The sequence below is a fragment of the Octopus bimaculoides genome, chromosome 11 (assembly GCF_046866305.1).
Source record: "Octopus bimaculoides isolate indiv1 chromosome 11, ASM4686630v1, whole genome shotgun sequence".
NCBI lineage: Eukaryota > Metazoa > Mollusca > Cephalopoda > Octopoda > Octopodidae > Octopus > Octopus bimaculoides.
The window spans coordinates 29577048-29592855 of NC_142938.1; the positions used below are offsets into that span (position 1 = coordinate 29577048).

Genomic DNA, 15808 nt, shown 5'->3' on the forward strand with positions numbered 1-15808 from the left:
CCAAAGTGATTCTAAGTCCTCAGTTCATTAAATAACTTAAATAAATTTGAATGGGGCTACAACTCTATCGGTTTATCTGCACTTGATATAGTGTACCTAAAAAGTAACTGTGAAAGGATTAAAAGATTTTGCATATATAAATTCTGTCAAAAAGACCCAACTTTCGTTGGTGATTCGACGGTTCATTAAGGTTTATGAAATATTTTCATGTTTTTTTCCTCCCAATATCGTTCATAATACTTCCAAATTATCTACTGTTTCTGTCTCCTATTGCTCTATATAGCTTATATCTGGTTTTATCTATTTCCATGGAGAAAGAGATACAGATAAATACTACTCATGAATAGGTAGTCAGTCTCCGTAACTTACCGGTTCGTCAAAAGAGGCCGCTTCCTTGTGGATATAATCAGTCTATTACCAGGAATGTCAACATCGTACGTGAAGAATTCCACCCACTTCACAGAATTTGTCAAGGATACCCCCATTGAATCCAACCAGATGGTGAGTCTAGATGTGATAAGTCTGTTCATCCCAACTGATGAAACACTATCGGTGATCCAAGAGAAACTAGTGACAGACACCCATCTAAAAAACGCGCTAGTATACCAATAAGAAACTTGATGGAAATGTTGACCTTCTGTGTAGAAACTACCTACTTCAGTATGGACACTGATATATATCGACAAGAAGAGGGTTTAGCTATGGATTCGCCATTGAATAAGAACCCAGGTTCGAAATTTCCCCAAGACACCTGATGAATGCTGGAGGTTATATCAGCCGAAACGTTGTGTTAACAACAAACAAGATGAGGACAAATATCCGTCAAATGTAAATAATGTAAAAGGCCTGAAAGTTGTACTGTAACAGTGGTGGAGTAGGTGTGATGTGACGAGGTACAGAAAGTGGTTTCATTCTCTATTTCTTTCTCTCTCCCTTTCACTAACTCACATGTACTCACTCCCTTACTTCGACACGCACACACATATGCACATGTATGCATATGTGTATTTGTGTGTATATATGCGTATGTGTGTGTGTGTATAAAGCAGTAAAAGACAGAAAATGGAATTCACGAGATTTTATTCAAAACCACTACAACCGTTTCGACTCAGCATCTCACCTGTAAGTCATAAGGGTAGCAGTTTCACCTCATAGGTGAGATGCTGTAAATTAATTGTTATGCATTATATGTGCAAGTGCTTCTCCTCAAGTGACTTTTCAAAGAAGTATCTCGATTGTTACTGGTCGTTTCACTTATTTCTAAAACAACATATTTTTAGTTAGTGTAGCGTTACATCCGTCACCATTATGAACTGACACAGAATGAAAGAATTTTCATGTAAGTAATAAAATCATAAAAACCTGATGTTCTGGGGTATAATCCCATCTACAGATTACAAATATCATCTAAGACTGCAAAAGAATTCTTTTCTGCATTGGATAAGTGTTCTCCGAAATCTAACAGGTAGCACAGGATTTTTAACAGGCACACAATGAAGGTATCATATGCAAAGTCCAGTAACCTAGAATACTATATAGAGTAATCCCTCGTCATATCGCGGTTCAGTTATCGCGGTTCAGTTATCGCGGTTCAGTTATCACGGTTTATCATTTAAGTTTTATGTCGATTCCTCCGTGGTGTTGTTTTGCATTTATAATAAAACGAATATATACAAATTATAACGATAATAATAAAAAAAATAAACAGTAGAGTACTATTTGTACTTCGCGGATTTTCACCTATTGTGGGGGCTTTTGAAAAGTAACACCCGCGATAGTTGAGGGATTACTGTACATGAAATTAATAAGAAATTAAACCAGAAAATAATGACGCAATTAGAGAGGGCATACTCAAACCTAGCCTGAATTGTGTCTGTATGGAAAGATAGTCACTCATCTGCTACTCATTGAAAAGTGAACGAAATTGGAATACGATGATTACTTAATGCATTTTATGCATACATTTTATATACTTTATGCACGATTTTATAGACTTAATACACATATTTTTTCGTTTTCCCCATAAACAAAGAGAAAATCCTATACATATGATACAACCTTTAGTTGAATCGCATATATCTGCCACGTAAATAATCGTGAATATTTCACGGAATTGCACTTATGCGCATACGTTAAATGATATGTGATATTAGAAATATAGTTCAATTAAATAAATACACTTTTCACTATCTAATCACCACCACCATTACCATCTCTCTCTCTCTTTTCACCCTCCCCTCTCCATCAGAACACCCCCCCCTCTGCTAAATTTATATTTGTAACTCTCCTCCTCTACATTGGAGTTACTTTTTTAACCACGTAATAAATATTACGTTTCCCCTACCTTACATCTCTCCTTTTTCTTTCTCTTCTTTTTCCCCTCAACTAATCACATGAAAGAGTTACAATTACATTCCCTCTATCTCACGTCATGAACGCCTTTCTCCCCCGCTTTTCTCCCTCTTTCTTTTCCTCTCTTCATCTTTCCTTTCTCTCTTTCTCTCTCTAATCACGCGAAAGCGTTCCCGACGGGATAAGTAACGCAATGACAAGCAGAATTATTATAAGATTATTAATATATGTTTTTTATGTCAAGTTATATATTAAAAAAAAACAATTTAACATTAAACTGAAAGATTAGTCTAGCGCAGGTGACACCAAACTACGTCCTGTGAGGTCAGTTCATCCGGCCCGCCGTCGTACTGTACCTTTTCTGTAAGTGCCAGCAATGAGGGTTCATTCTTGCAGCGATCGTGTTTTATCTTGCATTGCTTTGTTTAAACTGGTTTGAAGAGCGCCATATGTAAATGGAACTGACTTCAGTGAATTACGCCATCCGCCTTTCAGCAAGTTCAACTGTGCGGAGAACAGAAGAACTTGGAGAGAACATAGTGCTACAGATACGCGAGAAAGCTAGGAACTTCTTGCAGTATTCTCTGGCGCTGGATGAGTCTACTGATCACTCGAGTACGTCACAACTTCTCGTGTTCATTCGTGATGTTAATTTGGACTTAAAGATCATAGAAGAGTTGGTATCCATTTGCTGCATGCATGGAACAACAACTGGAGAAGACATCTTCATGATAGTGCAGAAAATTTTGCCAGGCTATAACCTTCAGTGGAATCAGCTTCGATGTGCTACAGTTGAAGGAGGAAAAAATATGGTTGGAGCGATGAAGGTTCTGGTGGTACAAATCAGGACTAAGTTGGAAGATCTTCAACGCCCTGGTGCTCTGTTTATACACTGCATTATACATCATCAAGCACTCTGTAGGAAAGACTTGGATATTTTTTGCGGACTGAAACCAGCCGTTTCTGCGGTGAACTTCATTTGGGGTCATACATTTAATCACCGTCAGTTCTAAGCTTTTCTTGAAGAAATTGATTCTGAATTCTGAGACTTGCCTTATCACGCAGCAGTGAAGTGGTTCAGCTGCGGTAAAGTCCTGTTCCGTTTTCATAAGCTCCAAAGAGAAATCGATATTTTTTTTCACCGAAAAGGAGAGAGCTGATCCACTTCTGTGAGATTCTACCTGGCTGTCAAAGTTGTCATTTTAGGTTGACATCATAACTCACATGAATGAATTGAACTTGAAACCCCAGTGAAAGGATATCCTTATCTGTGAGCTCTAAGGAATCATCAAAGCATGTCGGAAAAAGCAGTCATTGAAGCACGACTGGAAGGAGAAAACATCTCTCTTGTTTTCAGTATTTTAAAGAGTTTCGCGCTGAATTCACAGATGTCAACTTCGAGTTACCGAAGACTTAAATAAACATTTTTTTGAGAGATTTTCCAATCTCGAAAGAATTGAGAATGATATTCATTTGATCCAGAATCCATTTGATTGTAAACATTGATGACGTGCCAGTCGAACTATAGTTGGAACTCATTGATTTACTAGCAAATGGCTTCTAGAAAGAGAAGTACAGAAAAGGAAAACTTGTTGAATTTTATCGCTGCTCACCTGATGATGAGTTTTTAAAGTTGAAGAAATTTACCTCTGGTATGGCATCAGTGTTTAGAACAAGTGATATCTGTGATGAAGTATATGAAGTCAGCATATCGAACGAGATTGACTGATAAACATTTTAAAGGAACAGACTCGGTTAGATGCAACAATTCCAAGATATCTTAAAAGCTAATAATAAACACCAGCTAATAATAAACTCCAGTTTTATATTTTTTAGCTGCTTATTTCGTGAGATTCGGATATGTGCGCACTGGGTGTGGTATAACACCGCCTTCTTTGATAACGTTTTGGTAAATAAATATGTTGGTTTGTCTTTATTTTTAGTGTATTCGCTCTATTTGATTGAGCAAAATGGTTATGCGGTCCGCAAATTGGATTAAGCAAATTGGTTATGCGGCTCGTCCTTCGCTCCGCTGTGAAAAACGTTTGGTGACCCCTGCTCTAGAAAACTCATCTGCTCTTTCAACAACATTAACAATTTTATTTAGCAAATTATTTCTGACACCAAAATTAAAAAATAAATAATCAAGAATCGTAAATCACAGCTTACCTAGGAAGACAACTTCTAGTAATGTAAAACAAACCACCAGCCATGTTATTAAAGTGACAAAAGTTTGGAGTCTTTGAAATTTTCCGAATTGTTTAAGATCAGTAAAGAGACCATCAAAATTATATTCCTTACTTTGTGGCATGCTTCTTCAAAGGTTATTCAGCAAACGCCTTTCAACTTATATTATATACATGCATACATGTATGTATATATATATATATATATATATATATATATATATATATATATATATATATATATATGTGTGTGTGTGTGTGTGTGTGTGTGTGTGTGTGTGTGTGTGTGTGTGTACATGTATGCGTGAGTGTATGAGCCCGTCCGTGGGTAAATAAAGACATGCGAAGTCAGGTAATATGCATTCATGTCATGATCTTGTTCCCAACAAACCTCATGCTGTCACCCGTTTTGTCTAGATAAGAAATAAACTAGTGTAAATGAATGCTAATAATAATAATAATAATAGTAATAATAATAATAATAATAATAATAATAATAATAATAATAATAATAATAATAATAATAATAATAATAATAATAATAATAATAATAATAATAATAAGAAGAAGAAGAAGAAGAAGAAGAAGAAGAAGAAGAAGAAGAAGAAGAAATTTGATATTAAATTTGACATTGACATAAGGATACTGTCGGATACAAAGATCACACCATAAAATCTTGAATTAGTAGGACCTGTTTACCACTAATGTGGAAGCTTACGACAGATGCTCTGGTCGGAGAGTTATACAACCATCTGGAAAGTAATAATATACTTCCAGAAGAACAGAAAGAATGCAGAAAACAAAGTAGGGCAACAAAAGATCATTTATTCGTTGATAAAATTATCATTAGAAATCGTTGACGCAGACTGAAGGGACTGAATTTAGCATGACTAGAGTACAAAAAATCATATGACATGATACGACACAACTGGATAAGTAAAACAATGAGCATGCTTGGAATAGCAAAAAAAACAACAAAAAAACATGGAGAAAATGCTTAATGTATGTATGTAACATTAGAATACTGAATTTATCGGAGGAAAACAAAAGCTCGGAAAAGTGAACATCAGACGTGGAATATTCCAAGGCCATAGCTTATCTCCATTAATATTCGTAATGGCCATGATGCCGTTCACTATGATACTACGAAAAGTTAAAATTGCTTCCGGTTTGGGAAAAGGAAATGGTTAGATAAATCATTTCCTTTTCTTAGATGATATCAAGGCTTATGCAAAAAAATGAGAATCAGTTTGAAAGTCTTGTCCATACTATCCTCCAACTAAAACAACAACAGCAGGAGCAACAAAATTACAGGAGCAAGTCTCCTTGGAAGGAAAGCATACATAACTTAGAGAGACAGAAAACTTATTTCAGTAGAGGGGATAAAAAATGAGTGTTGCTAAAGACCACAAAGGTTTTCAATACATTACACATCCAAGTAGAGAAATACCTGAAGGGTGTATGGACTGATATAGAGTTCCTCACACGAGAAAAACAATATGATTCTACGGAAGTTAGGTTCCTCGTAGAGGCACTGGTCAATGGTCCAGTGCAAACACGTAGATCTACTCCTTCCTACACACCTTAGTTGGCGAGTGATGAAGACTGAATTACAGACGTACCACTAGAACATGTCATTTAGTAGTTGGTCGCGTGTGTAGTGGTAAAGGCCCGGATACGCTCCTGGACATGAAAAGTTGTAAAAGAACTGGTCCGCGATTGAGATGTAGATTTTGATCCAAGTTAAACCGATACCTCTGGACGAGATCTCCGACCTCAGTGAGCTGCCGAATAGAATACAACTCCAGGTCGTGGTGGGAGGCAGGAAACGGAGATGCCCCATCCTGGGTCTGACTTACACTTGAAAGTCCTCTGCTCACAACAACAAAAGGGAGTAAGAGGAATGCCTGCTCTGCTACCTCTGTTTCTGGTTTTAAATCAGTTTTAGTCATCCACAGCCATCTTTTTGCTCTGTCTGTCTTATCTTCAACATCCCTATGAAATTGACCATGCTTTCTTTTCTTTACCCATCTATTTTCAGTTTCCATCGTTTTCAATTTCTTGTATAGTGCTTTATCTTTGTAATCTTTCATCCTACGCAAGCCTGACCTTCTCACTTCTAATAATAGCGGTTCTGTGGCATTTTACATACCATGCTAAATTGTTTTCTTCTGCTCTAATGCTGTGTTCGCATCCAATAAGTCCTCTTCCAACTCTTTTTCTTGGTACATATAGTCTAGTCAGTAACTTCCTTTCTCTCTGTCTAAGCTGTTTAGTTCGTCTACTGTCCATGCGATTACCCCTGCTCCATGTCTAAGGAGTGAAACCGCCCAGATGTTGATAGCTTCGATCTTATTCCGTGCATTTAATTTCGACTTAAGGATCAGTCTCAATCTGCGCTAGTACTCCACCTTGAATTTTTCTGTCATTTCTTTCTCCATCAATTTATCCATTTCCAAAATCCCCAAGTACTTATAGCCCGTCTCTTCTACCTACATCATAACCTCCCCCGACGGTATCATCAGACCTTCCATATATTTGATTTTGCCTCTCTTCAAGACTAAAACACCACACTCTCTGAGTCCGAACTCCATTTTGATATCAGCACTGAAGGTATACATCGTATCAACGAGGGAACTGACTTGGGCTTCATCTTTACCATAAAGTTTGATGTCTCCCATGAATAACAAATGGTTGACTTTTTGTTGGCGGCATTTGAATACATACCCAGCTTTTGCTTTCCTCAGAATCAGTGTTAGTGGTATCAAGCATAGTACAAAGATCAGTGGGGACATTGCTGACTAACAGAATATGTAAACATGCCTTTTATTGTAACAACACAATTAAATGCACGACAAAACATTAAGGAAGTAAGCACCTGCCAATATATTCATACTGCACAACTACAAAACCTGTAAACCGCAGCAAAACTTTTAACAAGAAAAGAAAAAGAAAAAAAAAAGAAAAAGAAAAAAGAAATTCAAAAATCTAACAAGGTGAACATCTCTTCCTCCTACTATTTCCAAAGACTGGAATACCTACAATTTCCTGTGAATATTTTAAATCTCCCTCAAAATAAAATAAGTTAGGAAACTTACATACCTACACCTTTCGAACACACACACGATCAGCTTCAAAAAAAGAAAAAAACCTTTAATATCTCCAACTACTGTGTGTATATTTATCCTTTCCTTTCTCCCGGAGTATTCGAAAATGTAAACAACATCCTCATGTTTATTTTAAAAACACTACCATTTCTTACTGTGTGGTCATACAAAAGACCATATTTAGCAAATCTTAAAACTTTACTATCTACAACTTGTTTTCTTTTCTGTTTGACTCCCCCTGAGTATTCAAAAATGTAAACATCCTTTTCATTGCATAAGTTCTGCTGTATTCTCCAACTGGACAGACAAACGAACATCTGAAGAAAGCTTTAAAACTTTAATATATTACCCAAATACGTAAACACACCTTTTATTGCAACAGCACAATTGAATTCAGAAATTCAAAAATTTAACGATGTGAATATCAGTATATATGTGTGTGTGTGTGTGTACACACACACACACACACACACACACACACATATATATATATATATATATATATATATATATATATATATATATATATATATATATATATATATATATATATATATATACACATATATATATATATATATATATATATATATATATATATATATATATCTGTGTGTGTGTATTATTATTGTTGTTTTTCTACCAGTAATTACAAATAGAACAGGTTGAATTGCTTCTTTTCAAGGCAGCGCTCTCAGTGGCCACTGGTAGTAGTAAACACATTTGACCTCTGTTGACCCAAAGGGTGCGAAGATTCTTTTGTCTCTATGTTTGCCGAAGTTATTTATAGACCTGCAGATTATGATCTATTCACCAAACTGCTACCCAACTATTTCCTCCAGCACTGATCGTGGTAGTGATGGTGATAATAATAATAATAATAATAATAATAATAATAATAATAATAATAATAATAATAATAATAATAATAATAATAATAATAATAATAATAATATGCTGCAGCTGCTAATACTAAATACTACTAACACTACAATAAGGCAGCAACTACTACTATTATGATAGCACAGGAATCTGAGGCCCAACTACCACACTTACCACTACACCTATCCCTGCTACTGTTGCTGTGACTGTAAACACTGCTGCTACTACGCATAAAAACAATAATATCAGTGATGATGATGATGATGATGATGATGATGATGATGATGATGATGATGATGACGATGATGATGAGGATAATAATAATAATAATAATAATAATAATAATAATAATAATAATAATAATAATAATAATGATGATGATAATAATAATAAGTACCAGGCAGTGGCTCTTGTGGCTTCTGATCTTAGCTGATTGTAAGTGTTATCATGTACGTTGTTTTGTCTTGGTATAAAAAGATGGGCTACAGCAAATATTCTGCTTAATACCACAGATTTGCTTGTCAGTTGTTTGACCTTAACCAGTTGAGCATGTCCCTTGGTGGCTGATTATATGTGCATCTCTGATCATGAGCAGAAGTAGTGGGGGAGCATCATAGCCATGTGTTGAGAGGAATTCTTTGGGGTTGAATAATTCACCTTTGGAAACATGGGTGTTTCACTCAACATCCTTAAACAAACCTTATTCAGGGACCTTTTGAGCGGGATGGGCTACTCGACCTGAAGAAAATTCTAACTGGGCCCCACCTGCAAGGTCATATTAGTGGTACTATGGCCTCGTAGCAGAACAAATGGGAAGTTACTGGAGTCAGTTTGAGAAAGGAATGATGAATTCAACGGAAAAATTGAATGGATAGATGAATTAGAACAGGGATATTGAAAACGTTAAACAAAAACTCTTCGAAATCGACAGTGCAGTGTTAGAAACAATTGCGTAAAAGATACTAAATAGGACATTCTCAGGCCCAGGACTTATTTCAGGATATTGGTTTTAAAAAATCTCAACTTCTATCGGCGAGATTCAATACGACGTTTGGAGAAGAGTATCAAGGGCACGTTAAACGTATCCAAATGGTTTCCAAGTGCCACCACCCTTCTCATCCCGCAAAATAACCAAACAACCGTATCTAAAAATCACCGCCCAATAGTCTCTTAAAATACCGACGGCTTCAACTTGTTTCTACGAGGCCATAGTACCACTAACAATATTGTAACCCTAGAGCATAGCGGTAGGGGCGAGAAGAAAGTAAGTATGAGAATGTTTTGAGCAACTACTAGTTAGCAAAATGATACAAAGAAAAAATCAATATTTCTCCGGGGAAAGCTACAAATATCTGGATAGTACTTTACCTATGATTATTTAACTGATTTCTAAAGAACGAAGTGTAAATTCGACATTGATTTAAGAGAGATCATTCTATCGGTTACAAAGACCACACAAGAATAAGAAGCAACAGGTTGCAAAACCCAATATTAAATATATTATTATAAAAACACAAAAGGAAGTCCATGGATGGAACATCATTGAGCATACTTGGAAAAGGCTGAATCGTGACAAAACAAGAACAACTCTGCTATCAGCTGCCTCAACCACAAACTGCCATCCTTCTTGGACAAAATATTTCTGACATCAAAATTAAAAGCTAAATTTAAATAAACAAGGCTTATAAATCACTACTTACCCAGGAAAACGATTTGTAGCAATGAAAAACATTCCAACAGCGCAGACATCATTATTGTTAATGTTTGAAGAATTTGAAATTTACCAAATTGTTTCAAATCAATACAGAGACCATCAAGATCATATTCCTCTTTCTGTGACATCTTTGATCTAAAATATTTTTATCAAAGTTTTTTCGCTACGGTATCAACCAAAGTTTCGGATATTGCTATACAGCGCTGGTCACATTGCGATTCGTTGTGTTTCAATTTTCAAATGATACCACTATTTTAACTCAGCAGGCTGGCCAACATTTCGCCTGGATCGAGCACCAGTCCGTCACAAGGTTGCCTATTTACAGCTGTATGGCTGAGTGAACTGGAACAACGTGAAATGAAATGTTTTGCTCACGAACACAAGTCACTGTCTGTCTGGAAATTGAAAATATGATCTTGTAAGTGTGAGTGTGACATCCTAACCACTATGCCACGTGTCTTTATTTACTAATACACACACAATTTACATATACGGTGTCAAGATATGTGCATTCACGTCGTGGTTCTGTTTCAAAAAGCCTCTCAACTTCGATCCAGATAAGATAGCAAATTATGCAAATGAATTATGATAATAGCAGGATTCTAATTTTGGCACAAGGACAGTAAGCTTTAGAGAATTGGAAGTCCATTACATAAAATATTTGTTTTTCATTTTATCGACCTCAAAAAGATGAAAGCAAAGTCGACTTCGGCAGCATTTGAACTCAGAACATAAAGAGCCGGAAGGAATGTCACTATGCATTTTGATCGACGTGCTAACAATTCTTCCAGTTCGTCTAATAACAAAATTCAGGCCTTGCTGCTAAGAGCGCAAGGCCTGAATTTTGGTGGTTGGGGTAGTGGGGTGAGATTGTCGATTACATCGACGCTAGTAGTCAACAGACACTTATGTTAACGACCCCGAAAAGATGAAAGGCAAAGTCAACCGCGGTGGAATTTGAACTCAGAACTAGAAGACAGGAAACACCATTAAACATTTCGACAGGTGTGTTAACGGGTTTGCCAACTAGCCACCTTAATAATAATATTTGTTTCAAATTTTGCCACAAAGGTAGCCATTTTGCGGGATGAGATGAGTCGATTACATCAACCCTAGTGTTCAACTAGTACTTAATTTATCGACCCTGAAAGGCTGAAGAAAAAGTCGACCTTGACAGAATTTGAACTCAGGACGTAGCGGCAGACGAAATACCGCTAAGCATTTCGTCCGGCGTGCTAACGATTGTGCCAGCTCGCCACCTTACTTAATAATCCTTTCTACTAAAGGCACAAGGCCTGAAATTTTTGGGGAAGGCACTAGTCGATTACATCGTCCCCAGTGTTTCACTGGTACTTAATTTATCGAACCCGAAAGGATGATAGGCAAAGTCGACATCAGTGGGATTTAAACTCAGAATGAAAAGACAGACGAAATAGCGCTACGTATTTCGCCCGGCATGTTAATAATTCCGCCAGCTCGCAGCCTTGATAATAATAATAATAATAATAATAATAATAATAATAATAATAATAATAATAATAATAATAATAATAATAATAATAATAATAATAATAATAAGAAGAAGAAGAAGAAGAAGAAGAAGAAGAAGAAGAGACTACACCGGGGATGTTTAACATGTGAGAACGATAAATCACTGCTCCGAAATTTATCCAAAAACATCGGAAATAATGACATCGCATGGAGCCAAAAAATAGCTGACAAAGGGTTGGACTATATCTGAGTAAGTAATACTCATTGAAATTTATTTCTATTTTTCCAATATAATGATGTATTTTAACTTGATACCTCCACTACCCGCACAGCGATCGTAAACACACGTGTTACATCAAAATCAGACCATCTCCAAACCCAAACACCATGTACAAAAAAATTACAAACAGATTAAATAACACTGGTATTATTCCACCCAAGAATAACAACCGAGAAGTGCGTACTGTAAGCTTGTTACGCAAAAAGTACGAAGATCTGAACGTGCAAAACAATCTGACAACAGATATGAACGAACCGGTACCCTACGAAAACGATGACCGTCAAAATAAAGGGCCGGACGTTGTTCCTCATGTCCCGCAAACAAAACCAAAACGGCATAAATGGACACGTGAGGAATACATTTCGATCCTACACGCTTATTTCACAGCAGTGCTCTACCCAAAAAACGAAAACGCAACAACACATACATATAAAATATGGAAGAAAAATAATGTAAATAAAGACCTCGATAAAACAATGAACACTAACAAACTAGATAACATAAGAAGATATATTCTAAAAGCAAAAAAAAAAAAATATATCAGAAATAGAAATAGAACAATTGAAAGGAAAAATACATCAGGAAAATCTAGATAGTAGTCACACAGCAATGCCAAATAATAATATAAACACTGAGATAGTAAAACACGAAGACAAACGTAACATTTCCCGTAAAAACGAAGTAAATAAAAAACAACAAACCCAGACCGTAGAGATGTATAATAGTGTACAAAAAGCACCAATCCAGAACACCACAGACAAACATATGAATGAAAAGGAAGGCAAAACAAATCTAAAGCCTGGGAATAACGAAGGGAAACCTAATAATTACCTAATAATTACGAAAATGAGAATAACCAAAGAACTGAAAACCACAGATTATATCTCCCAAAAATCAAAATAGACAATAAAACAACATCAATAATAAATAGCATAAACCTGGCCGTCACGGAACTAACAACCACAGAAACAACTGGCAATATCACTGAGCTAAAGGACATAATATATGCGGCAGCCACTGCAGCCACAAAAGAAGCAGGATGCTCACTCAAACCCATCCGAACAGGAGTTCTACCACCCAAACGGACCTTGTGGATAAATAACATCCAGAACAAAATTAAAAAAAAAGAGAAAAGATTTATCGATTCTCAACGAAATTAGTAAACAATCAACACTACTAAGTAACAAGAAGAAAACAAAAATACTGTACAAATACAGCATTACAGAAAAAGACTTACCTGAGGCAAAAGAAAAACTAAAGCAAGATATCCTTGCCAAAGCACAAAGGATCCGCCGGTATGAGAAACGCCAACGTTTCTATGAACAAAACAAACAGTTCAAATCCAACCCCCAAAAACTCTATCAAGAACTGGGTAAAAATAAAATAGACATTACTGCAGCACCAACAGCAGAAGAACTGGAAGAATTCTGGAAACAAATATGGTCGGTGAAGCAACAACCCCAGAAAACAACGAACTTAGCACCTGAGCAACTCTGGACCCCTATAACAATTGAAGAGGTCCCCCAGACACTGCAAAGACTAAGCAACTGGAAGGAACCTGGGCACAACAAGATCCCCAACTTCTGGTTAAAACATCTGACAGGAATGCATAAAAAGCTGGCAGAAAACTTTAACAACATACTAGCAGAGCCAGAGACAATGCCTGAATGGCTCACGAAAGGGAAAACCATCTTAATTCCCAAATCCACGGAAACGGAGAAACCACAGAACTATAGACCTATAACCTGTCTCCCTACGATCTACAAAGCCTTTACTGCAATAATATCACAGAGATTGAGTAAGCACCTGGAAAATAACAACCTGTTTCCAAAAGAGCAGAAGGGATGCTGCAAGGGCTCATACGGCTGTAAAGATCAATTATTGATCAATAAAGCCATAACTGAAGACAGCCGCAGAAAGAAGAAAGGCCTCAGTATGGCCTGGGTGGACTACCAAAAGGCTTTCGACAGTGTTCCCCACACGTGGATTCTCGAAACACTAGCCATAAACAAGGTGGCACCAATTATTATAAAATACATAAAACACTCAATGAACAAATGTCAGACAGTGCTACAGCTCCAAACAAAAGAGGGACTTGTGAAAACGAAAGCCATCCCCATTAGAAGAGGAATATTCCAGGGAGACACGCTCTCTCCCCTCCTGTTCTGCCTGGCACTCACACCTTTAACTGAATTGCTAAATAGAACTGGATGCGGTTACAAATGCTACGGGAAAACAGTCAGCCACCTTTTATTTATGGATGACCTAAAATTATACGCTAAAAATGACAAAGAGCTAGAAACACTACTACAGACAGTACATGGCTTTATCAAAGAAATAGATATGAAATTCGGATTAGAAAAATGTGCCAAAGCAACCCTGAAATGAGGAAAATTATTTAAAAGTAGCAATATAACACTAGATAAAGCCAATGAAATAAGAGAACTAGACGAAAGCCAGCCATACAAATATTTAGGAGTCAATGAACTAGATAGGATACAACACACACAAATGAAAGAAAAATAAAGAAAGAGTACTATAGACGAGTTAGATCAATACTAAAACCAGAGCTCAATGCTAAAAACAAGATAATGGGTATCAACACTTTAGCCGTCCCAGTTATAAGCTACAGCTACAACATCCTTAACTGGACATTAAACGAACTATCTAAAATAGACAGGAAAACAAGAAAAATAATGATCTGACATAGAAAGGCTATATATACAACGCACAGAAGGTGGCAGAGGTCTTATGCAGCTGGAAAACTATTATAAAATAACCACCATAGGACTGCAAAAATACCTACTCCAGAAGCAAGGAAAACTAATACAAATAGCCACAAAACACGAGCAAAACAAAAAACTGTTTTCAGTATTTAAGGAAGCTGACAAATACAAACAAGAAATCATACTACCTAACAAATACGAAGAAGAAGAAGAAGAAGAAGAAGAAGAAGAAGAAGAAGAAGAAGAAGAAGAATAAGAAGAAGAAGAAGAAGAAGAAGAAGAAGAAGAAGAAGAAGAAGAAGAAGAAGAAGAAGAAGAAGAAGAAACAACAAAAGCTATAAAACAAATGAAATCCAAACTAAAACTAGAACAGCAACGGACCATGATAAAACGATGGCTAGAAAAGCCCCTACATGGTAAATACTGGGCTAAACTAAATGCAAGAGAAATAAACAGAGAAAAATCCCAGCAATGGTTGAGAAGCTCAGGACTCAAAGCAGAGACTGAAGGATTTTTAATTGCTGCACAAGACCAAAGCCTCCCCACCAGAAATTACCAAAAACAAATAATGAAAAGAAACATAACAAGTAACTGTAGAATATGTGGAGATGGACAGGAAACAATAAATCATATTATCTCTGGCTGCCCAGTCCTGGCTAAGAAGGAATATATTCACAGACACGACAGAGGTGGGACATATATACACTGGAAGCTATGCCAACACTATGGAATAACAACAGAAAAAAGATGGTATAAACACACGCCAGAAAAGGTCACAGAAAACGAGAAAGCAACCATACTCTGGGATATGCCAATACACACAGATAGAGAAATTAAGGCAAATAGACCAGATATAGTTGTCACAGATCATGAAGAAAAAAATGCTTTCTAATTGATGTATCAATACCAGCAGATGACAACGTTTTTCTAAAAGAAATGGAAAAACTTTCAAAATACAAAGACCTGGAAATAGAAGTAACTCGAATGTGGAATCTAAAAACAGAAACAATTCCTATCATAGTAGGTGCCTTAGGTATAATAAAAAAAATATTCAGACAAATACATAACAA

The 15808-nt window shown here is 36.3% G+C and overlaps 1 protein-coding gene across 5 annotated transcripts in view; it reads right to left on the reverse strand.

The window, feature by feature from the left end:
- The window catches only part of LOC106869705 (organic cation transporter-like protein), a 65252-nt gene that overhangs the window by 37525 nt on the left and 11919 nt on the right, over positions 1-15808 (reverse strand). Inside the window, exon 1 of one of the 5 annotated variants that reach the window (XM_089359739.1) lies at positions 10228-10676. The exons of 2 other annotated variants lie outside the window; for them this stretch is intronic. In XM_089359739.1, coding sequence (XP_089215865.1) covers positions 10228-10369 — 142 coding nt within the window. In that variant the 5' untranslated portion in view covers positions 10370-10676. Of the gene's footprint in view, positions 1-4521; positions 4691-10227; positions 10677-15808 lie in introns of those variants that run through there. 2 more of the 5 variants (XM_089359742.1, XM_089359740.1) reach the window with 2 other exon arrangements.